Here is a 25,183-nt window from a genome sequence, read left to right on the forward strand (position 1 = left end):
GAAGGACTCGGAGAGCAGAGGCCACAACTACATCTTCAAGTCGCTAAGACTATGTGGACAAGCATATTCAGAACTACAACATGCCTTCCTCACGGTGGTAGGAAGGTGGCTCTGGCAGCATCAAGGGTTGGATCTGAAAGGGGAGAGGATATCACATGGGGGCTTGTCCCCTGGTCTTCTGCCAGACTGCTAATGGCCACATCACGGAAGGGCTGCAGTGCAGGGGCAGGGTGGCTGCCAGGTTCAACCTTGCTGGCATCTCCAAAAGGGGCTGGGGAAGTCTCTTGCTGGAGGCTCAAGAGCCACAGAAAAAAATGGCCCAGATTAACAGGTGGTGGGATTCAGAGGAAGCCAGCTTCCAGCAATACCTTTCTGTAGACCTTTTTTTGGGGGGGGGGGTAGAGGGGTGAGGACATGCTGATCAAAGCTGTGGGTTCTCAGGCTGATCAATGGGTCCACACCACAGCAGCTGCCAGGTGGCTTTCTCTTCCCCTTCAGTTAACACCTGATCTTGTGAAGGCTCCCCATTGACCTTGACCTGCTTCTCCTCCTCTGCCACCAAGCATATTCACCTCCCAAACCCCAAACTGGACCCCACCTGGGAGCAGCAGCTCTGAGAGGGGACCCTGAACTCTTTCGCCTCCCCACTGCGGGCAATGAGCTTGGGGTAATATCACACAAATAGACATCCCTTTTGTAACAAGCTGTAGGAGTCTGTTTTCTGGGGCATTGCAGAAAGATCGCTCAAACTTCAGAAGCTTTTAGGGTTTGTGTTTGATGTTGTTCTTATCACTGCTGAGGGTTGCTCTGTTCCTCCCGTCCTACCCTGCAGGAGTGGGGAGATTATCTCTTTCTCTTTTACACTGAGAGGTGTGATTTAGCTGTGATTCCTACACTCTGCAAACAGAAAAAATATGCAAACTTGGCTGACCTGCAGAACTCCCTGTTATTTTGCATATATGACTGGGGTTATATTTATTCATGCCATAAAATTTATACACCACTTGATGGTAAAAAAATACCTCAAAGCAGTTTACATAAAGTCTTGTTCTTTGGCATATTTTGTTCTGGTTTCTCAATGGTCATGGGGAGGGGCCAGGAGCTGCTTAAGACAGGGAAGCCCCCTCTCACACACTTCTAAGCATATATTTACAGCCACAAGGCTAGGAACTTGCTTTGCAAAACAGCAGCTGGCAGCAAAGATTCTCACAAAGCTAAGGAAGACACCAAGAACCATCCTTCTTCGCTTCACCAGAATCGTGGCATACCCACAACCCTGCTGCTCAGTTCCATCAAGCTCTATGAGCAAGAAAACATTCACCCCCCCCCCACCTCTCCCAATGGCTTGATGCTGTAGACAAAGCAGATGCCACAAGGGGAGCTTAAAGGTGCAGATACCCAGAAGCCGCAGCCCCAGTGGGGGGATGCTGGAAGAAAGGTCTATTCAGCCACCCCCAACCTGGGGCCCTCCAGGTATTTTGGGCTACACCTTTCCACCAGCCAACTCCCACCAACTCTGCTGGGCTCGGGGTAGTGGACGTTTTGGTAGAAAACTTCCAGAGGGCTCCAGGTTGTGGAAGCACGGGCCAGTTCAAATTGCATTAAGTTCTATGCATGTTATATTGTTTTATCATTGTGATGTAAACCACTTTGGGAGATTGCAAACCCGAAAGCAGTTTTGGAATGCTTACAACAAATACATATATACAAATATGTTCCTGGCCACATTTTGGGGGGGTGGGGGGTGGGGTCCAAACAGAGTGCTGGATATGCCTGTCACCTAACTGCTGCTCTGCCCTGCACCCCAATCACAGCTCGCCATGGTTTGCACCAGCACCAGCAGCAGCAGCAGCAGCAGCAGCAGCTGGGGCATCATTTGGATGGTATGTGTGTCGAGGATGGCTTTGTCTATCTGTCCACACATGGTGTTTTTTTGGGGGGGGACACACAGGTGCAGTGATGTCATGTGTGTGTGTGTGTGTATGGGGGGGGGTCTGCTTCCATTGTGGATTAGTCCAGACAAGGCAAGGTGTGGAAGCCTCCAACTGAGCACCAAGAACAATCTCTGACCCAAATCCGATGTGCAAAGTAAAGGCGCCTTACCCCAAACCCGCCCATCTGTCCATCTGGTTTGGCCAGGAGCTCTCCAGGGCTTCAGGCAGGAATCTTTCCCCAGCTCTACCTGGGGATGCTGAAGACTCAACCTGGAAACCCTTGTGTGCAAAAGATGAGCTACAGCCCCTGCTTCTGGTAGCAGGCAGGCAGGTCCTTTTCAAGGTTTGCTTTTGGAAGTTTTGGCACAGCAGTCCAAAAGAGGCATGCCAGGGGACAAGCCCAATTGCCATTGGTGGGTGGGTGTAAAGCCTGTATTTTTAGCACCTGAGCAGGTCTTGGCGACCATGGCTGGGTTTTTTTCACTGTTCCTGACTGAATGTTTTAAACAGTGTTACAAGGGTAGAGTTCAGTGGTCCATTTTGAATCTCACCTCTGACATGAAACTAAGTAGGTGGCCACAGACAAGCTGCTCCCTCTCAACCCCAGTGCTTCCCCCCGTAACAATATTGTGCTTTCTTGTAAATGTCATATACGTGAAGCTCCATTCCTTGGCCCTTCTGTCTGCAACCGGAGAATAAGACTGCCCTTCTTTCCAAGGCAGTGGTAAGTACAAGGTGTGTAAGGTGCAGTCACTCTGAGCAAACTCAGTTGGTGCTGAGTGCCAACAGGAAGGGGAGCTAAAGCAAGGCCACTGAGGAAGCAGGAAGCAGGCACTGTTATGCCTTGGGGACCCTTCCCCTCCCCCCCGCCACAGATTTGCACAAGTACAGAAGGTATTTTTTTTAAAAAAACACTCAGGGGGCAAATTCCCTCCTCTCAACAAGTTGAATGAGGACTGAGCACTCCTACTTTAATTTGCAGGTACTTGGGGGAGGGGCTCCACAAGTGCAAAATTCTCTTCCTGGGGAAAGTCTGTCAATCACTCTCCATTTTTAGGTGGCGGTTGAAAAGGCCTTTTACGACTGATAGTTTCTCTTCTTCTCCTTATTTCGGGGAGAGTTTTTAAACGCTGCTGTGTATTCTCAGTGCTTGGCTTGACTTTTAATTTTGTATTCTACCGTTTTTAAGTGGGTATGGAAAATTACCTTGGAAATCAGGGTATAAAGACACAAACACTGGTATTTTGAGGATGCTGAGTGCCTCTCTTGCGCAATGCCGCCGTGGAAGCACAGAAGCACCCAGCTCTAAGGAGGCTCCCATGTGCAGAGCAGAGTATGGAGTAGGCAGTGTGTGTGTGTGTGTGTGTGAGAGAGAGAGAGAGAGAGAGAGAGAGAGAGAGAGAGAGAGAGAGAGAGAGAGAAAGAGAGACAAGAGATTGGATGTTGTCTTGCTACCGTGTTGTGTTGGTTTTGGCAAGCCAGTTGCACAAGGACCCCTGGACCGATCCCCGTGTCGTGAGGGCACTACCTGTGCATGGTGCACGAGAACCTGTGCGCTCCCCTCCCCCTCCTGGCTGTGCCCCGGGGCTGAGAGGATGGAAAAGGACCCACCAGTACTAGGCTCGCACTCCTCCAGGTCTTCGTCGTCGCTGGGGCACTCAGCCGAAGCCACCAAGAGGTCGTCTGTGTTCTGCAGAGAGAGGAAGGCGAGAGGTAGGGGGGGTCAGTGGAGGAAAGGCCTTCCCGTCGCAACCACTCCCAGTGGAGCACCCCCTTCCCCTCATTGCCACCTCTGGTTCCTGCTTCAGGAATATCTGGGTGCAATTGCCAGGCGCGCCCGCTGCCACTCATCTCATCCTTACAGGTTTGGAAATGCCTCCATGTGGTCTGCACTCCAGGGACAGCCACAGATCAGGGACTGAGCTCCTGTTTTGCAGACAGGTTTAACACCGTGATTGCAAGATGAACTGACACAGCAGAAGGCAGCTTCTGTATGTGGTTTTCTGGGATGAGAGAAGGGGGTGTTTGTGGGGTCCACGCCAGCCTGGAGTGGCAGAGGGTGTCTAACTGAAAATCCCAGTTGTGCCACTGGTTGCACTCACCCCCAACTTCCCTACCTCCCAGGGCTATGTGGAGGGCCACACAGGAGAGCTCCTTTGAGGAAGGGGAGGACATAAATTTCAGGAGAGGGGCCTCCTTGCTCCCCCCCCCCAACCTCCACCATCAATATTCCAGAGCCAGCGCCACCATCCGTATCAACCTCCTCGTGTCAGAATTAGCATAACAAAGGCTTGGACAGGAACCTGGGGCACAGAATCAATCAGCAGGACCCTGTTCTTACAGGGGAATATAAATGAGGCGCTTTTGGAGACAAACGATGGCAGGAGAGACGCCCCTGCCTCTTCGCCTCCCCCTGCCCTAGCACTCGCCTGCTGCCAAGAGGTGCGGGGAAGCAGCAGAAATCTATTCCCGCTTCTGCACTCCTTCGCTGCCACACGGGGCCTTGCCTTACAGGCAGCTGGAGGAGGGAGGGCTTGGTCTTGCGGGAGGCTTCCTTTGCTATAACCCCCACCACAACTCCATTCTGCTGCATCCAGGTCTTAAGCTCAGTTGTGGCTCACCTGAACCAAGCCCGTTCTCCACCCTGGATCACACAGAATAACAGGAATAAAGACGTGGCTATAAGCATGCACAGAGTGCTTTCCTTTCACTACCGTGTCACCAACCCCCACATACCAAGGTTTCCAACCAGAGGATGCTGATGGTATCCAGGCAGCCCTGAGTACCTTGCCCTGGGCTTTTTTCAGAAGGTGGGAGTCTTGGAAGGGTATGCCAGAATCCCAGGGGTGTGGAGCCCAACTGTGGTCAGTGGGGGTGAAAAATGCACTCTGAACGTGCTCCATTTTCCCAGGGAAAGTTCTTTTTTATCATTTCTCTTTTCAAAGTCCTTGAGATCTGATGCTATCTTTATTTATTTATTATTATTTATTTATACCCCGCCCATCTGGCTGGGTATCCCCCGCCACTCTGGGCGGCTTCCAACAAATACCAAAATACATTAAAATATCACAGATTAAAAGTTTCCCTAAACAGGGCTGCCTTCAGATGTCCTCTAAAAGTCTGGTAGTTGTTTTTCTCTTTGACGTCTGGTGGGAGGGCGTTCCACAGGGCGGGTGCCACTACCGAGAAGGCCCTCTGCCTGGTTCCCTGTAACTTTGCTTCTCGTAGTGAGGGAACCACCAGAAGGCCCTCGGCGCTGGATCTCAGTGTCCGGGCTGAACAATGGGGGTGGAGATGCTCCTTCAGGTATATAGGACCGAGGCCGTTTAGGGCTTTAAAGGTCAGCACCAACACTTTGAATTGTGCTCGGAAACGCACTGGGAGCCAATGTAGGTCTCTTAGGACCAGTGTTATGTGGTCTCCACGCTCAGGCTTACCCCCCCTCAACTCCACATGAGGTGCCCATCTCCAAGCTGAATTCCTCACTGCCTGAAACTGAGCAGTCATTGGGGGGTATGGGAGGCCAGGACTGCCCCCTTGGCATGCTACGTTCCCTCTCTTGCGAATATGTCTGGAAATTGGTGCCTTAAAAAAAAAAAGGGGGCAAATCCTGCTGTTGGGAACCCAGATTCTGTTCCTGGAATAAGTGAAATGCAGCAGGCCAGAAATGGATGTTTTCTCACGAGGGGATAAACCCCTTTATCAGGCAAACTCGTGATGAAGATGCTTACTGGAAGCCAGGCAGTTGCACAGCATGGGGAAAGGGGGAAGAGACAAATGACCAGGCCCACCAGGGTCCTTGGCCTGCTCCCTCCCTCCACCCACTCATCTGGCTGGCTGTTGTGCCAAGTGGCCAACGGGGATGACAGAGGGTGGCTGGAGTATCGTGGAGGGCCCTTGGGAAGCGAAGAAGTGCTCTCACTGGAGAGGCCCTTGAGGAGGATGGCTAGGAGAGAGAGAGAGAGAGAGAGAGAGAGAGAGAGAGCAGATCACCAGAGCATTTGGGGCTGCCCTGTTCTTCCCAGGAGATGCTCTGGAAGAAGAGCAGAGAGACTTGTAAGCAGCAGAGGAAGCTGGTTTGGGAGAAGTGAGCCTTTTTTGCGGTAGGGGGATGGTAGACCTCTGGGGGGCCCCTCCTAGCCTCCTCATGCTACCCAGTCATTGCTATGAGTGGACCTTGTTTCTATGCTCTTAAGAGATATTGTGCTTTTTCTGCTGACATCCTGCCATGTTCCATCTACTCAGGTGAGCGCAACATCGCTGCATCAGAGCAGAGGGGACGATTCGCCCAAACAGCCATTTGTAAACAATTTCAAATTGGTCCTTAAAAAAAAATCATTTATGCTAAAGAGCTTATTTATTTAAGTGATTACTTTCAGGATTGTGATACCGTAGCACCTATTCATTTACATTTTGCAGTGCAAATGTTTAAATTTTAAAAAATCCATCCAAAAAGTGTTTTAGCGCTCATCAGAAGCTGGATTAAAAATAAAACAAAAGGATAAAATGCTGCTGACCAGGAAGGTAATAGTCAAGGTATGCTGAGTGGAGGAAGGTTCAAAAGCAACGCTTTTTGGAAAAGGGAGAAAAGGAGTGCAAAGGAGATCTACATTTACAAAAATAGAAACCGCTCCTCCATTCCCCAACATCATCGCCAAAAAAGATCTGCTTTCTTTGTGGTCTGAAAGAAGATGGAAGGAGATGGAAAAAGACAGGAGGAGGATTCTGTGACAGAGTCATGTAGCCCCTCTGGGGTCCCTGAGACATTCTCCCCCTGGGAAAATGGAGGATGATTTTCTGCCACATTTCTGAGGGATATAAATTTCTCCAAAATTTTCAGGGGAGGATTGCCACTCCTTGTCCTCTGGTAGTGTGACTAGCTAGTGCGAAGCTTCGGAAAGAGCCTCTCGAGGCTTCTTGCTGGCCATGCTCTGGGATGTCATGTGGGGACATTGCTCTCAAGGCATTCTGGGAAGTGCGGCTGGCCGTAAACAAAGGGATGAGCCTTGTGCAGTTGTGAGTGGTACAGGACTCCCCTTTTTTAGTCTAATAACCAACCCCCACCTACAAAAGCACAGGCTACTTTATAAGGGTAAGCAAGGTGAGCTGCAAACTCCTTTGATGAAAATACTGGGGGGGGGATTCCCTCCCCCCTGATCTTTCAAGAGGGCTTTATTTCATTCTCCACCTGCAACACCTGGTTGGAAAAGGAATTTTTGGCACAGCTCTACTAAAAGGTGTGGTGGCTCCACCTTGCATGCCTGTTGTGGAAGGACCCTGGAAATTCTGGGTTTGCTGCCCCACTCGGTCCCCACTAAGGAGGCCACGCTCACCTGTCTCCAAACATCCAAATGCCTTCTAGGTGCTTCTCCCATGGGGGTGTGTGAGTTTTCAGGATCAGGTAACATCCCCACCAACACCTATCTCCCGATCTCCCCTCTGCTCCCCACCCCATTGAGCTTCTGGATATAGTAGGGGAAGGGGGTGATGGTGGCTCTGAGCTGAATTGTTCCTTGCAAGGACTGCATCGGGGCAGAGGTGGGGATTCCATATGAATTAATGCACAATTGCAAGGGGATGATTTCAGCACCAAAACCGCCCCCCCCCTGCTGTCGCCAGTGCAAATTCCTCTGTATCTTCACACCACCTGCCTCTTTCCTGTGTCCCCCCCATCCCACACTTTCAAGGCAAGAGAAACCAGGCCAACCTAATTACTGCCACAGTTGCCATAGCAACCGGAAGACTTTGTCAGCGGGTTTTTTTTTTAAAGGAACATCATCTGTGCCATCAGAGGCAGAAAGGCCCAAGCTCGGCTGAGGGAGATAGGTGGAGGGGGGAGACATTCACGAGGGCTCCTTTTTTGCATGTATTGCAAAGTGTGGTGGGAGAGGGGAGGAGTATGGATAACCAGCCCTTTCCCACAGCTCTGTGGCTCCCAAAATAAGAGGGAGGCCTGGAGGAGGAGGAGGAGGAGAATGACCCACCCCAGAATCAGTGGCCCTTCTGAAAGAGGCACCCATATGCCTTCCACACAGGAGGTCTTGGGTTCAATTGTCGACTCCCTCAGGGAATGAAAAAGTGCCTTTCTGAAACCCTCAGGCAATACTGATGCCTCAAATGGTCTGACTTGGTCTATGGCACTTGGTGATGCTCCTCTTTAAAGCGGTGCTTTGCTCAACCAGGATTGGCATCACCAGCAGGACGGGGTGCTAAGTTCCATCTCTGGCATCTCCAGCCAGGAAAGGCCCCAGAGGCTCAAATTCCAGAAAGCTGCTGCCGCTCAGTGCAGACAACACTGGGCTGGGTGGATCAACTCTCTGAATCAGAGTAAGAAGGTGGCTCCTGACGCTCCTACCAAAGTCACCCTCTAATGGCAACCATGATGATTAAGAAAAGGGTTATAAGGCGGGGGTGGAGCCTGGGGTCAATCTCTGGGAACAACCCCTCTAGGAAGCCCTGGAGAGTTGCTGCCAGTCAGTGCAAATGATACAGAGCTAGACTGACCAAGAGACTGACTTGGCAAAAGGCAGCTTCCTGTATTTGCAAGATGCTCCTGTGAGACTTCCAAACCAAAATGTGCTCTTTGAAAGTGGGCGCCACAAATCTCTACGTGTAGTTTATTATCACTTGGCACCAGAGTAGGAAAGCTGTGGTTCCTGCATTGCAGGAGGGGTTGGACGACATGACCCATTGGGTCCTTTCCAACTCTACAATTTTAGGATTCTATTAAAGATGGGATCCCAGGAGCTAAGCACACCTGTTCTTAGAGGAGGGAGAGTGCCAGCATCAGGGACAAAGGAAAGGCATCCATTGGCCAGGGGCTGAAGAGCTGGCCTTATGAGAGCATGGGACTGAAGCCGTGGGCAAGCTCCTCTCAGATTAGATAGGACTAAAATCTGCCTACCTCGCAGGGACATTATGTGGACAAGCATGCTGCAAGTTTTAAAATGGCTTGATATAGTTGCTCTCAACAGCAGCTGAGAAAACAGGTGCTGTGGCTTTGAAGTTGCTTCCACCTACAAAGGCCTGAATGGCCAAGGTCCAGAGTAACTTACGAAGTCCGTCTCTGTGTGAGTCTGGCTGCCTTGCCCTAACGTTCTCCTTTGATGGCAAGTGGAGATAAGAAAAGAGGGGAAACAATCAGAAGTAAAGGGATCAAGGCATGGAGGTGCGTGTGCGTGTGAAATTAGGAATGGGAGATACTTCAACACTGGCATGGAGGTCCTCTTCCTTCCTGGACCAGCCTGCCTTGCTGAAGGGGAGGGCAAGTGTTTGAGTCTCACACAACTCTTCATCTGGAGACGGCAGACTCCTGATGAAGAAGCCTGTGGATGTCAGACATGGTTGTCAATAACTGGAAACCAGCAATCTCCTTTATCCACCAGAGGCTTCTGGGTGATCCACTCCCCGCCTGCCCTTTGCATGTGTGTGGTTTTCTCGTTTGGGCTTTTTATTTCCAACCTTTTAAGGCGTTCTAATATTTTAATGTGATTTCATTACCTTTTATGATATTGCGTTTGTGGCCTGACTGCTAACTAATGGCATTTTTATGTTGCTTTATGGTGCTTTGCCCCAATCAGTGCAAGGTGTGTGTGAGGAGAGGGGGTGCTTACATCAATACACCTGGGGGTCTGACCCCAAGCTAAGTCCAAAGAGCTGAGCCCTCCTTATCTCTTCCTCCTCTCCCCCCACCGCTGCCCACCAGGTCTCCTCTAGCAAGAAAAGCAAGGAGCTGAAGCAGGGGTGGAGGGAGTTCAGCATAATTCGGCAGGAACAGAAACTAGCCTCACCCAGGGGCTGACTTCAGGCTTTCCTGCCAAGCCAGCAGCATGTGGTAGGATACAGGATTTTGTTTTGTTAAATGCACCCAGGGTTTGGGCTTCAGCCCCAAACCCTCAGCTGGGTTCTGAGCATAGACTCATAGAATTGCAGAGTTGGAAGAGACCACATGGGTAATCTAGTCCAACCCTTGCAATGGAGGAATCTTTTGGTGACGTGGGGCTCGAACCCTGAGATGAAGAGTCTCATGCCAGTTGCAGGAAGTTTTGAGGGGAGCCTAAACAGAAGCAGATCTTCCAGCAGGAGCAGACAGACAAGGCAGGTTGAAGGGAGGAAGGGAAGGGACAACATGATAGTTGTGATTCCTGCATTGCAGTGGGTTGGACTAGATGACCCTTGGAGTCCCTTCCAACTCTACAGTTCTATGATTCAATGACGTTGGGCCTTACCAGAGGCTTGCTCATTTCCAGGTGCAGCCTGGTGTGTGTGGGTGTGCATCCAACAGCTAGGCTATTAGTAAGTGGGGACTTGAGATGCAAAATGTGGGAAATGTAAGAGTGGCCTGATTATTTTTACAGGCATTTAAAAATAAATTGCTGCTTCTAAGACTGAGGTTTCCATAGGGGGAGAGGGACTTCTCAGCATAAAATTACTCCATCAAGCTCCTTTGATGATTGTGAGAGGCACAATTTTTAGCTGGAAAATGGCATTATGGGAAGGGGTTAAGAAATCTCCTTCCTCCTGCCCCCCCATTACTTTCTTCCTTCAAATTGCAGCCTCAGTGGCTGCATTTTTAAAAATCAAAATCTATCCCTAAAAGGAACCGCAGGACACCATGAACATGGTGTTCCACCTTGAGAACGACAGGGCTGGAAGGAAGTACAGGCAACACCAAACAGACTATGATGGGAAGTTTCCAGGCTTGCTTTCTTGAAAAGCAAAGGCAGCACAGGGAGAGAGGAAAGGAAGCGGCTTTGTTCTGACTTGCTGACCCTTCTTCCCTTGTCCATCTGCTTCTGCAGACATGCAGAAATGGGTTTTGGCGCTGCAATGCTGGAGCCAGTCTCCTCGAGTGCTTGCTTCTATGCTCTCGAATCAGCTGTCCAACATGCCTAGCTCTGATTTCTCAAAGACAGATGTGTTATAACCAGGGAAGCGCATTTGCTCATTACGCGCCAATATAGACCATTTTTGAAGATGCTCTGATTTTTAAGAGCAGAGAAGTCTAGTGCCAAAACCAACCCATCTACTCCCCGCTTCTCCTATTTTGCTTCACCATTCAGGGATGGTGAAATAGGAGGCGGCAAGCTGGCTAACATTTTTTTTGTGGGGGGATTCAAGGTTTGGCAAAACTTACTGCTGGTAACCAGAACCCCTTGTAACAGCTGCCATTCAATATCTATCCACCCCCCCTCGCTTGAAGGCTCTGAGAATGATGATATATTGTTTTTCTTGACAAGGGCTTCTGAAGAAAAGAATGATGGCGACAGTGGGGACACCGCCCCACTCAAGCCCTTGTCAAAAAGACGCCGGGATCATCAGGCTCTATTGTTTTGGAGCGGGTGGGTGGGTGGGAGATGTCGACCACCAGCTGACAACCGATGATTCAGGAAGTAGTGGAGAATCTCAGGGGCTGCAAACGTCTCTCCTTGGTTAGGTGGTCCCATCCCCCAGGCAAAATGTGAGCTAAAACTTCTCTCTGGGGGGTGCTTTGGCTAGGCACCCTAAAGAGGACACCCAGCCCCAACCGCCCCTCGGCCCACTCCCAGGTTGCCCTCCTGTAGCCAGGCTCCTCCTCTGCCCATTGCCTCCGCCCAGTTAGATCCTCCTTGGCCAGACCTCTCCCTCCCTGCCCCAGAGGCCTTCTCCCTCCACTGACCTGGGTGATGCTGTCCCGCATGGTGGGAGAGCGGCCACGCCGCGTTGTGGTGGTAGCCATGGTGGTGGTGGTTTCCATGATGGTGGTGGACATGTCTGCCAGCAAGGTGGTGGCTGTGGTCTCCGTGGTCATGACGGAGGGCACCTCGCCCACCAGCCGCAGGTTCCCCTCCACCTTCACATTGGGGTCGCTCTCGGCTGCCAAGGAGAGGACCTTGAGCCCATTGTAGTACAGCCCTGAAATCTGGCCCTGGAAGGGGCGGCCTTGGTCCCGGCCTCCAATCTTGATGGCGGCCTGGCTGTTAAATATCGTCAGCTGGCGACCTGGCGGGGGAGAGGGAGGGGGGCAGGGAGCCACGGGGGAGGAGGGGGCAGGCGGAAAGAGAAGGTGGACAATATATGAACTGGGGGTTCGGCGGTTGGGTGGTGGGGCTCAGCAGCACACAGTACACAAGAGCTGTCAAACCAGGCTGGCTGGAACTTCAGGAAGGCCAGCCCAAGCACTTCTCCCTTCACCCTCTGAGGAGGCCTGTGTTTTCCTCTTCTGGTCTTTCAATGGTTCTCTGCACCACCTTGAGACCTTCTGCTCCCACCACCGACCCTGCGGAGCAGCTCTGTCCTCATGCGTCCCTCATCTGCTCATTTATCCATCGGTCTGTTCATCTATCCATCTATCTCTACCCACCCACCTTGCTCTTCCAAGCCTTCTTGAGTTTGATTCGTCTATCTATACCCCTGGGAACCATCCGTCTTCGCCTCCTATGTTGATGAGAGGGTGCCTTTGTGGCTTGTGCTGCCCTGCCTTCCTCCCTGCCCAAGACAGATACTTCTTGGTTGGGCAGGCGGGGAAAGAGGGGGGGGGTCAGGCAGGTGCAGGAGACCAAAGGCTGGAATTTGCCCACCCACTCACTGCCACTGGGGCTCCCCTGACTGACCCACAAAGTCTGACTCAATCAAATGCAATCGAGCCACTCTACATTCCTCTCTAATCTATTTTCTTCGTCTTTATGGCAGTCGGATAGCAGCGTGTGTGGAGTAAGAGACAGATAGGAGAGAGACCTTTCTTATCTCATCTGTCTTTCTTGACTCTTATTCCCTATTTACCCATCTGCCTCTCCATCCATCCATCATGGAAACGGGTTCGTTTTCTAGCTTCTTGACCTGGCCATCCTTCAGCTCTGTGCTTTGTGTTGCCTCTTCCTGAACCTTCTGTGTCATGTACTCCGATCCCTCCCCTGCCCACCCCTCATAAGCTTTCCAACCAGCTTCCCTGCACCCTGGCTTGCACTTCAGCCCCCCTAAGCAGGACAAAGAGTGAGCGAGAACAGAGGGGGCCCAGTTAGCCGCTGGAACCCCGGTGGAGATTGGGGAAGTGAGGCTGACAAGCAGAAGGGCTTGTGGGGGCGCAGGAGGGCAAATGTGGGCACCTTGGCTTCATCCTCCTTCCTTACCCTTCCTGGATGGGGCGAGTTCTTCAACCTCACTGGGCCTGGGTCATGAGAAACACCTATTCTATGCTCCAGTCCTTATTTGAGGGGTGGGCATGGCTGCCTCCTATAAATCAACCCACCGGCATCACAGGCAGTCTTGCCCCAGCCCATCTCCTCTCAGGCCCCTGGGGGTCTTCTACTTGCTTTGGTGGAGCAGCCTTGGGAGAAGGCAGCAGGTTTGAAGCACAGGCTTCCAACTTTACCCACTTTAGAGGAAGTGGGCCCAGAGGAGAAGGACCCTTCATGGCACCTAACAGATAGAGGTGGGTGGGGTGGGGTGGGGGTAAGCGGAAAGACAGTCTTTTGGGGGAGAGCCTGTGATGGGTGGCATCAGTGTCGGGAACAGGGGAAGTAGGAAAAAATGCCCTCTGGAGCAATTTGCACTTGGGGGGGGCACACATTGTCAAGTGGGGCAGGATGTGCAAGAATGGAAACTGAAGGTGGGGGCCAGCTTGAAGGGGGTCAGAAGGTGAGTGAGATCCAGGCAGGGGTTAGGGAAAGCTGTGGCAGAAGAGGGACCACGTTAGCTGGAATTGATGAAAGGGTCCTGTCAGGTCCCAATGGCTCAATGTGTGTGGGAAATACAAGGGAAAAATGGATGCTTGTAAAGTTAAGCCGGCAGAATTGCAGAGTGAGCCATTTTGTTTAAGGGCCAAAATAGATGCATGTGTATACAGCACGATCACATTTGTGTGTGTGTGTGTGTGTGTGTGTGTTGGTGGGGGAAGTGTTTTTTGGGATGGTGCATATATGGAAAAAATGTGTGTACTCGAACCACCCCCTTGGAACTGCCCCCCATGTGAGCAATCTTACCTTCTGGAACTGGTGCACCAAGCTGGCCCTCCAAGCAAGGTGGTGAACTTGAAAGCTCTTTCTGCACTAGGAAAACCAGGTGCAAAAAAAGAGCTTTTGAGCTCTCCGCCTTGCGTGCAGTTAATTTGTGCAATTTCAACCAGCCATCTTTCAACCGTGCAAGGTGAGTTGATTGTGAGCAAGATGTGATCCTGCTGTATAGGCATCTATTATGTAAATGAATAGCAGCCATGTGGGGGTGTGGGGGTTTGGCCCTTCCCTCCCAGTTCCCCCACTGAAAATGGCTCCCTTCAAAGCAGCAGGGGGTGGGAATGGGGGAAGAAACAAGGTGTCTAGGGGCTGATACAGAGGTTTCCACCCAGTCTGTGGCGTCAGTGGCATTCTGCTCCTGGGTACCAGTAATGGGGAGCTCTCAAACTCCTTTCTAGTTGGGCACTGGAGGAAAGAGGAGCCACCCAGCAAGGGTCTTCTCATGTATTGAGAAGGACGCAACAGCAGGGTGGGCAGGACCTCAGGAATGTGGTCCATGGGACTCAGGTGATGCCCTTGGCTTGCTTGGATGGAGAGATCTGTGCTGATCTCCTTATAGCTGGAATATAGCCTAATGCCTAAAGGTAAGTCACACCCACCCACTTTTTGCTTTTGGCTGCACCCACCACTGTCAGCCCAGCCCCCAAGGTTGCCCACGGAAGGCCCCTTCCCTCTGCTCTAGGGAATCTCACTACTTTTCACTACTGCCCAGCTGAGATGGTGGTGGTCTCTTCGGGCGAATCGGGGGGGAAAGGGGCAGTCAGCTTTGGACGTGTGGGAGGCCCCCTGACAAGAACAGCATTTGAAGAGGGAAACACATGCACCTGAATGAGCTAGTGCAGAGGGACTTCGGAAAAGCAGCCTGCCAAGGGCTGAGAATACAGAGCAGCTCCCCCTCCCCATGCCCCCCCGCCACCCGCTCATTAGCTGATGCCCCTGCCAGCTGCAGAGCTTCAAACTCCAGCCTGGCTGGGAGAGTCCCTCCCCCCTCGCTCACTCTTCGTTCAAACGGTTTTCGTGGGGGTTTTTTTTTGTGTGCAGGGGGAAAAAAAGATGGGGAAATGTTAAAGGGACCGGCTGTTGCAACCTAAAAAAGCATCTCCAGATGGAGCCGACTGAACTTTCCTAATCTGTTATGGAAAAAAATATAATTATAAAAAAACAAAAAACCCCAAACAAAACCCTGGCTTTAAAATAAACAGCTCTTGCTTTTTGTCCCCCCTGGAGAAGTTTGCAAGTGGATATTTTTAACCCTCTGAGTCTCGTTTTGCCCCCTTCATTTTAGAAACAAGATTATTGTCAGTATTATTGTTATTTTTTAATGTTTGGTTTTTGTTCAGGGTTAGAATCAAAATAAGTGAATTCCTGACAATGTTTTCCACCCTATGTACCCCCCACCCACCTGCTTATTGGTTTAGTGCCTTAATTAGTTTTGGTTCTCAGGAACCACTCCCCCCATTTAATGCTATTTCCTGTTTATTCCCCACCTGGCTTTTCCTTTTTCTTGCATGAAAATGCGCCTGCATGTCTGCCCAGAGGCACCTGCGGGCCCTGGTGTGCCTCTTGCGCTGGGACTGCCCAAACTCCCTGGCCCAGAGGCAATGATGCTATAAGGACATAAATGCTTGTGAGCAAAAGCCAGGAGAGCACCAAGCTTGTTTTGCTGAAATCCTGCAGCTCAACAGCAAACAAAAGAGGTAGGGTGTGTGTGTGTGTGAGTGTGTGTGTGAGAGAGAGAGAGAGAGAGAGAGATTTTTTTGGGGGGAGAAAACAGGACTAGCGCCAAATGAAACATCTGTGGAAGCCAAGACGGCTTAGCAACCTCCAGGGAGGCATAATTCAGAAGTAAATCCGCCTGAGTAGCCGATATTCCCTGCGTGTACTTCCCTCCCTCCGCCATCATTGCTGAAGCCTCCTAGAGCAGGCAGAGACACCCATATCCAGACCCTGGATTCTTCCTGCTCCACAGCCAGTCCTGCAAGGTTGGGCAGTGAGCCACGAGGAAGCAGAATCTGGAGGCAGTGGAGTGCAGGCAAGGTTTCCAGCCCTCCATAGTTCAAGAGGAGGTGCTGAGGGCTAGGGAGGAACTGCCTGAGAAAGGAAGGAAGGAAAAGAAAGAGGCGGGGAAAGAGATGAGGGCTGAGAGTGTGTTTTCAAAGTCCAGGGTGCAGCCCGGAGTGTGTGCCTCTGGCTATGTACAGAGTGCCCAGCTCTGGGTCCCTACTTCTGGCATCTGCACCAGGGAGAAAGGGTGCCTCCGCAGGCTTTTCCTTTTCCTTGACTCTGCTCTCATTTTCCAGAAGTGTAAAAGCTGCCAGGAAGCTCTTCGAAGCAGAGGAGGCTGGCATGGCTCAGCTGCAGACCTTGCATTCCCCTAGCCCTGAAAAGCAGAAGGGAGGGAGGGAGGGAGTGGGAGCTCGCTTGGGCCTCTTGGCCCCTGCCCAGGACCGGCTTCTCTCAGCACCAGCAAGCTGGCTGGGCAGGTGCCAACAGGCCAGGCTTGCAATCTGGCTTGGGTGCCCATGAAAAACAGCCCCTGCCCATCAAGAGACACAGTGGGCTGTAAACGGAAATAATTAAGGGAGTAAATAATAACGCAAGTTCAAATGAGGCTCTGGGCTGTTATCTTAAGCCAAGCCGGGTGGCAGGTTTTCCTGTTTATTTATTTTGGAGAGGCAAATTTACAACCCAGTAGTTTTGTGTTGTTTTTTCTGGATAGGTGGAAATTGAAAACATTTTTTTTCCTGGTGGATTTTGTTTGTTAGTCTAGTATCAAAAGTGAGCTTATATTTTATTTTATTTTAAGCAGAAATGTGTCAGGCACATCTCAGGATGCCCCCCCTTCCAGTCACTGCCAGGCTAAAGGGAAATTTGCAAGTCTAATGATGCCACTCCTGGTGGCATTCAGAGGCTGCCCTCCCCTCTCTCCCCCCCCAAAAAAAATCTGGCCAAGAAGGAACTGCTGGAATCAAAATTTTGGGGCAACTAAAGAGCATCCCCCTCCTCTGACATTTCATGCTAAAAACCCGATGCCAACCAACCTTAGCAGACAATCCCCCCAATAGAGATTTTATTCTGAAGTCAGGCAGTGCAGACGAGAGTGTGTGTGTGAAATGGACGCACCTGTCCAAATGTTCCCTTTCCTTGAGGGCTGCCAAGGAAAGAAATAAGCTCCCCCCCCCTGCCCCGGGTCTTTTCCACGTCCTGCTTTAAGAGCTGCTTCCCAAAGTGAGGCAGGATTGAGGCCAGGGGCTGGCCCTATGGGGCTACTCAACAACTACCTTCCAAATTCTGAACCCCAACAAGACACCCCAAGCCATCCTGAACTCTCTCTCAAAATGGGAGGGTATGGCTTTGGGTTTTTGGGGTTCTCCAGTCATAGGAACTATACATATCAGCTCAAAGTAAAACAAACAAACAGCAGAACTCAACTTTTTGAATTATTTTTTATCCCCTCTAGTTAGAATGTCTTTAAGATTTGGGGTTGGGGAATAATCAACTAATGAAAAATCAGCTCATCAGGACCGAAACTGATTTTGGGGATTAGTGGGGCCTCTTTCGCTCCTCATTCCAGAGGGTGTGTGCATCAATGCCACAATGCAAAGGGGTGTGTGGGTGTGTGTTTCTGGAGATGGTCTACTGCAAATTCAGCTCAGCCAGACAGAATCCAGCCACTGCAGTTACACAAAAGCAGCTTGGTACCTCACCCAATCTCTCCCTCCAAGGAAGAAAATGCTCCCTTCCCTACCCACTGAGGTTGGAAGGGGTGTCCAGAGAAATGCCTTGGGAGTCCTTTTGACCCACCCCCCAACCCAATTCAAAACCCTATCATCCCCAAAGTTCTCTTGGAAGTGGTGTGTGAAAAATGAAAAGTGGCTGAAATGTGGAGGGCAACTGCACTCTGGAGCTCGCTCGCGGCTGTGCCATCATAGATCTTCTGAATGGGGGTTGACAAGTAAGGTAAAGCCCAAACGGAGGGAAGGAAGGGGCTTTAGGGCTGGAAAGTAAAGCCTGCGGAGTCCCTTCTTGGGGCTGCAACGTGGACTCTCCTGCTCCCATCAGAAGAGCTGTGTATACAGCCTAAGAACTCGGTACCCACAAAGGAGGGACTAAAGCTCTGTACGTCACTCTAGTTCCTATAGCTAAAAGATGCAGGGCACATCTCAGCCTGGCTTGTGAGAGTATGTGTTCAGGTATGTGTGCGAAAGATGAAAGAGAAGGAAGAGAGAAATAGTGCATGCATGAAAGTATTGTGTATTAAAAGACACTCCACTGTTACTCACATGCATTTATGCCAATGTCGCATTCCCAGTGCTCTTCATCAAGCCAGTCCTTCAAACTCGCCCTGTACTCAAAGGCTTAAAGTGGGATGGTCTCTTGCACACCACCTTTACAGCTCCCACCCCCCTGCTAACCCTCTGAGTTTCTTCTGCTTTTTTTCTTCTTTTAAAAAACCCTCATTAAACGTCCCTTTAACTTCCTTTGTTTGTTTGTTTTTGGTGATTTTGTGGCTGTTTGTTTAAACCATCACGTTATAGACATTAAAAGATACATTTAGATGCTTAATCCCCCTTTAGAAATGCAACGCCAGCGAAGACGGTTATTAAGACATTTGGAATTTATCGGTTAAAAAAAACTGTTTAGCACTTGGTTTGAGTTAAAAGCATGTTAGTGTTATTAGCTGGTTAATAAATTAAGATTTAAAGCGACCTCATCCTTTCCTTTCTTTTTTTGTCTTGTTGCTGCTACGCTTCTTCCTTCCCCATGGAGTTTAAAGTGTTAAAGGTGCAGCTCTCGGTTTGGCACAGAGCAGGGGTCACTCCCTGCCCAACACACTTCCCGGGACCTTCACAAGCAGAGGCCATGGCAAAGCTGGTGAGAAGAAGCAGCCCTGAAACTGGCGTGGGTGGGTGTGGGGGTCCTGATCCCAGCTGGGGAGCAGATCAAGTACACTGACCCCCAAAAGTGGGGATAGGCAGACAGATGTGGCATCCACCAGGGGCTTTCAAGCAGGGCTGGCAACAGCTGTGCCAGGGCTAGCGAGCAACATGCCAAGAGGCCGCAGATGCTGCGGCCCTCCAGATGCTGCCAGACTACAAATCCCCCCCCACCCCTTTAAGGGAAGAGCCACAGTTCAGCAGCAGAACACCCACCCTGCATGCAGAAGGCGCCAGGTTCAGTCCCCGTTGGCAGCATCCCCAGGCAGGGATCCTGCAGCTGCCTGTCAGTGTAGGCAATACTAAACTAGATGGACCAATGATCTGACTCAGTATAAGGCAGCTGCCTATGTACCTGGACCTAATTAACCCTTCCCTGTAAGGCGTCTGCTCCTCCTCCTCCGCACATGCTTATTGGCTTTGCACATTTAAAGGCCACAGGACTTTTCATGCTCCCTTTCAAGGCAGAAAAGGCAGCCCTAGAAACTGCTAGGCACCGGAGCGGCTGCTGCAGAGCACCTAAAAGGATCCTGGGAACCCTCTCCCAGTCCCTTGCAAGCACAACCATGTGAATATAGGAAAAGTTGGCAGGAACCCCAGATGAGTTTTTGGTCTTAACTCGGGGAGAATGCTTTGTATCTCAAGCCCAGGAGAGGACTCTCCATTTCCTGTTCTCCCAAGTCAGATCCTTAGTCCATCAAATGGTGCCCCCTGATGTTGGACTACAATTCCCATCATGGTCAGTGGTCAGGTATGATGGGGGTTAAGAGTACATTGACACTGGTCACTGCTGGTCTACCCTAACTGGTAACAGATTCCAGACAGGCGTTATCTCTTTACACGATCTTCTAGGGATTGAATCTGAGGCCTTCTGCAGCATAGCAGGTGCTCTACTGCTGAGTTATGGTCCTGAAGATGGGGAGGGAGGAGACGCAGGGACACCAAAACCTTGGGGCTTAAAGGCAGAACAAGGCATGACAAGAGGTGGGGCTGCTTGCTGTTGCCCCACAGAAGCACCACTCCTGGCACATTGGGGATTCAAGGGAAAGTGTCCCAAAGCAGGCTATGCTTTCTCAGAGGCTTTATAAGGACAGTTATGCCCCACCCCTCATCTTACTCCCTTCCAGCTTTAGAAGATCCATCCTCACCACTCACCACAGCTCTCTGACCTTGACACATCAGAAGAGCATGGCTGTAACTGGGTCAGGCCAAAAGGGCCCGCTCCTTCTAGCACTTTGTTCTTCTCGGATGGCCCAAAGGGAAGTCTTTAAGCAAGCAGGGCACCAGCAGCACTCCTCTGCCTGACTGGCACACAGACATGCCCCGCCTCCAACAGGGGAGGTAGAATATCATCACATCATGCGCCCCCCGCTTCTCACTATCCTTCATGTCTTCATTCATTTTGCACAGCTCCCCACCCTCCCTAGTGCTGGAGTATCACCAAGACGATGCATAAGAGCAGTGGCACTTCTCTTGGTGCGAGGCACCACCCAGAAATGTATGCAAGAGCTACGTGCAGCTAGAGACAATCTATCTACTGCCCATGGAGTCTCTTTCCAGATGTGGCAACGCGCAGCAGGAAGCCTGTGCCTTGAAATGAGGTGCGTGTTTGGGGAGAAGGACGGAGGGGTCCCACCCTGTGCCATGAGTCCCAATTCCTTCTGAGAAATCCTATCCCGCCCCCATCTTCAGTCACCAGCCTTGAGCCATGGCCCTGCATGAAATATTCTGCTAGGGTGGGGGGCAGGAAGAGGAAGGGAGGGAGAGTGAAGGACGTGTCAAGGGGCTGAGAGGGGAGAGGACTGCACCTTTAAACCTTTATTTTTTGTGTTTTGCTTGCTTGCTTGTTAATTAACCGGAATTAATTATTGTTAATTACCTTTGTCGAGTAGCCACTCATCTACTACTCGACCGAGCCGATACGGAATTCTCTGTCTAGCAATCGCCAGCCGCTCATTATCACTGTTCCCTTCAAAGAGTTTAGAGAGAGATTTGCAGATGGTTAAAAGAAAAAGAAGGAAAAAAGAGTAGAGAGAGAGACATAACACGCCATCTGGAAGGTCAAAGGTCAGAGGTTAGCACGTTTAGAGAGGTCAGACTAAGCTCAGGCAAACAGCAGGTTAAGCGCTGGCTCGAAATTAGCTGTTAGTTTTCCATTAGTTAGTTTGCTTTTTTGTTTTTGTTTTGAGGGGAAGCGGGGGTCAGTGGGGGTTTGGTTGGAGGTTTAGCGGTTTTAGCCAGCAACGGAGAAAGCTCTAGTTACACGGTTTAGTCAGGTTTAAGTGTTAGGATGAGTAGATGGAAGTTAGAAGGATTTATGCTGCACCAGGGAGGGAGAAAAGCCTCCCTGGGTGCATTATTTTTGTTTATTAAATTCACTTTATTAGCAGACTTTAATCCCTAGTCACAAAATGGAAAGGGAGGGGAGGAAAGCATCACACAGTCAAACTCTCTTTAAAAAGTCCCTTTCCAAAACTCTCAGCCATTGTTTCCCCACCCCCAGCTTATTTCTTCAGCCGCCACCCCCCCCCACCCTGCCATTCCCTTCAAACCACTCCCTCCTCCTCCCCACGGACCCAGCAACCCACAAATATGCCCTGCATTTGTATCTGGACAAAGGCAAAGAAGTTCAGCCATCTGCATAGTGGAAGAAATTGAGTCAGGAACAGCCCTCTTTTTTTCCTTTTCTTTCACAGGAAACTGATCAATAAACAATGAAGTCATATTGGATCCCATGATGTCACCTAGAAGTTGTGATACATCGGTGGGACTCTGCTGAGGAGGCACTTGGGCCGGGTCCTCAGAGCCTTCCCTCTGCTCCCGAACGCCCATCGCTGTATTTTTAGCAACACAAGGTTGGAATCACACACAATGCGCCATTGAAATGCAAGTGGGGAAGCTCCCTCGGCAGGGCAATATGGACACCCCCTTTTCAAATGCCCACCCCCCATTTGCTGTCTTCCCATCATGAAATGACATTGGTAAATTTTCCACTTTGGGCCAAAAGGTGCCTGGCAGGTTTAAGCTAATCAAAGATTTAGGGCTGGAGACAGGGATGCCCCTAATACCTGTTGCTGGGAATCGCAGGTGGGGAGAGCTCTGCTGCTCTGTCACTCAGGTCCTTTTGCTTAAAGGGGCTTCCCTTTGGGGCACCTGGTTGGCTATTCTGAGAACATGATTCTGAGCTTTGGCCTGATCCAGCAGGCTCTTCTGAAGTTCTTGTGCAACCTCCAGCCCCAGATGCAGTCTAGCTTCCTAGCTACTTACGGTTGTTTGGCCACTGTGAAAACAGGGATGAGCTAAATAGGCCCCCTTTGGCCCAGTCCAGCTGCAGGGCTCTTATACATGTCACCACTGCTAAACCAAAGGGGATTTGGGAACTAGAGTGTCCAACAGAATACTTGAGAACATCACAAAACTATAATTGCCTGGGGATCTTTGCAGCAATCTTGCCGCGGGGTTTGGCAAATGCCCCACAACAGGAACTCCTTGACGCTTTGCAGGAAGCCAAGGAAGTTAAATGAGCTTCAGAAGTGTCCCGAGTTGCCTCCCAAGTGGTCCTTCAGTCCCAAAGAAAACACATTTGAGAAGGACACAAACAGTTCTGTGAAAGAGGACATGAAGCCCCAATCTGAATGGCAGAGGCAAGGCTCTCAGCCTGACCTACCTGCTGGGATGGGAGCCTTTGCACTACCCTGAGTATGAGGAAAGACATGCTAAAGGAGATGACAGCTTCTGGAAGAACTGGGTGCTCGGCATGTGCTCTGGGGCCTGGCAACCGTTAAGTCTGTGGACCAGGGGCACCCCAAAAGCTGGAAGCAAACTGCGGCAATTGTGATGGGTGCCACCTGCACCATCATCAGCCAATAGGATTCATTTCCCAAAGAAGAAAACTGGAGACAATCTGGCTGAGAAAGTCCAAGAAACCAGGGTGGATCCAGGGCCCAGTCCTCACTCAAGCCAGGGGGCAGAGAACTCTTCTCCAGCATCTGGAATGCAATCATAATGCAGGGAATGCCTGAGCATGCACAGAGCGCCTTTCGCTCAGCAGCACTGTGATAAACACAGCTGGTCTCCACGTGTTGGGGCCACAGATGCCCGGGGAGTGAGGCTGGCTCCTCTCCTTAAACCGAGTGTCATCAACCCAGCCTTTTGTCACTGTGCACAGATGCAGAGGAAAGTGGCTGTTGCAAGGAGGCAGGTGGCATCTTTCAGCTCCAGGTGGGAAATTGATCAACCATCAAATAGCATGGCAAAGGTAGCAGGGTCAAGGCAGCCATGTGGAGGCAGGTGACAGTCAGTGGGAACCGGGAGCAGGGCGACTCTCGCAGAGGATCATCTGGTGGGTGCTGGCTCTGCAACTTCTCAGCCTTCATAAAAGGAACCAGCAAGACTGGTTCTCCTCCGTCTCTCAGTTTTCCAGATGGCAGAAAGTGCTCCCCACTGAGGCTACAACAGACTGCGTCCTTTGGGTGGGCCCAGGAGGATGCCCAGAGGAAAGGACGAGATGTACAAGCTCCGGGACCGGGAGGGATCCTTTTGTTTCACTTCAGGGATTCGGCCAATATGTTGAAGCGGATCAGTAGGAGAATGGAGGAACTGTTCAAGCAGGCAGCTTTAAGAAGTGTGGTGTTGTTGTTTAAGGTAAACAGCGTTTTGAAAAGAAAAAAGGGGGAAATATCCACCCCCCAAAACTGTGCCCTCCATTTGGGGAGCTTGACTCAACCCCCCCAAACAAAAACTGGCACGCTCAGTTCACCACCTGCAAACAGGGTGTCCCACCCCCAAGTTCTTTAGGGGGTCTCCAGCTGTTGTGAAATGTGCCAAGGTGAGAACTTCCCCCACCATTTAGTACCAGTGGCTGAGAATTTGACCCTGTTCCTTATCTTTATTTTGTAATCACATTGTATATGAACACACTTTGCAGGGGGTTGGAGTAGATGGCCCTTGGGGTCCCTCCCAACTCTACAATTCTATGACGTAAAACCACTGAAGAATCTAAATTATAACTGAAGGGTGTTAGTAAACAAACAAAACTCATTGGAACCATTTCAGAATGGGGGATTTTTAAGCCTCTGTGAATGCAAGGCTGGTTTTCCAAGGAGAGGGTGGATTTGCAATTGCCGGGTGTGTGTGTGTGGGGGTGCTGCTCCACTGGGGTAGCGGCCCCTCCCCATTTTTGCTCCTCACTCTGTTCTGCAATTCAGCCCCTAATTAGAGGCGGTCAGGGACTTTTCATGCTCTCATTAGCTTCTGTATTAACGAGGCGATTAACATCTTTTAATTAAAAATACGCCATCCTCAGAAAGTGACCCGAGTCTCTAATCAGGATCCGGCTTGGGAGGGATTCCTGCTGCACAACCCTCACTCCGTGAGCCGGACTGTGCACTAAACACACTCCAAAGCCCCCCTCCCACCACCTCCTATTGCATACCCATGGGAAGAGCAGAAGGGGGGGGGGGAAGCAACAAGAAAAAAATCTGCACACATCACATTTGTTTCAGCAATAGGCTCTACTCTAAGGAAGGGTGGTGGTGATGAAAACGAAGCTGCAGACCAGGCAAACAAAGACCCTTCAGTGCATTGTGGGTTATTTAAATGCTTGGCATGGCGTAATTCTGCACGTTTGCTAGATGGAAGGTAAATGACCAGGCACCAGCTTGCAACGCAAGGGACCAGAAGCTAGCCAGTCTTGTCCCCCCCCCCACCGTATCCCAGCAAAAGCTTTGAACAGGGGCAGATCGCTTCAGCAGCTGGATCTTAGGATGTCAGGAGCAGAAGCCCCACCTCTGTCAAGGTGCTGGGTCTTGAGGAGGGGTCTGCGGAAATGGTGAGTTGCAGCACTGGGCATGAAGCAGGGGAGGGGAATGGAGGAACTGGACAATAACGCCCACCCACCCTGGACACTTGGATGTTTTAAGGAAAGAAGGCACATCGAGACTAAGCAGTGCAGCTGGTTTGAAATGGATTCAATTGGCAGGGCCAGACCCTGTGTGTTGGCAGTGCTCTAACCTGGGGGTAGGGGTGGGGAGGCAGCTCTAAAAGCCAGTGGTGGTGCAGGGGATAGAGTGTCAGACAAGGACCTGGGAGGGAGCAGGGTTCAAATCCCAACTTGGCCACAAAGCTCAGTGGGTGACCTTGAGCTCACCACTCATTTTCAGCTTAACCTATTTCACGGGGTTGTTGTGGTGAATAAAGGAAGGTGAGGACAATGTATGCCACACCTTGAGCTCCTTGGGAGAAAAAGGTGGGACAGAAATGAAATGAAATAAACAAATAAATCTCTGGCTGATGTGCAGTAGAGACACAAGGGCTTCTGACT

The 25,183-nt window shown here is 50.8% G+C and overlaps 1 protein-coding gene and 1 long non-coding RNA gene across 3 annotated transcripts in view; one reads left to right on the top strand and one right to left on the bottom strand.

Annotated features, from left to right (window-relative positions):
* Nucleotides 1-25,183, bottom strand: part of LOC132591291 (neurexin-2-beta-like) — a 131,079-nt gene that overhangs the window by 24,919 nt on the left and 80,977 nt on the right. The window contains exons 4-6 of one of the 2 annotated variants that reach the window (XM_060269319.1): nucleotides 20,741-20,830; nucleotides 11,593-11,915; nucleotides 3,546-3,624 (exon numbers count right to left, since the gene is read on the bottom strand). In XM_060269319.1, the coding sequence (XP_060125302.1) occupies nucleotides 3,546-3,624; nucleotides 11,593-11,915; nucleotides 20,741-20,830 (492 nt within the window). The remainder of the gene's footprint in view (nucleotides 1-3,545; nucleotides 3,625-11,592; nucleotides 11,916-20,740; nucleotides 20,831-25,183) is intronic. The other variant, XM_060269320.1, reaches the window with a different exon arrangement.
* LOC132591292 (uncharacterized) lies at nucleotides 17,547-24,330 on the top strand. The gene is made up of 3 exons (XR_009556899.1): nucleotides 17,547-18,799; nucleotides 20,272-20,462; nucleotides 21,558-24,330. It is a non-coding gene; the product is annotated as an uncharacterized LOC132591292 (long non-coding RNA).

Source organism: Zootoca vivipara, chromosome 17 (genome assembly GCF_963506605.1).
Source record: "Zootoca vivipara chromosome 17, rZooViv1.1, whole genome shotgun sequence".
NCBI classification, from domain to species: domain Eukaryota; kingdom Metazoa; phylum Chordata; class Lepidosauria; order Squamata; family Lacertidae; genus Zootoca; species Zootoca vivipara.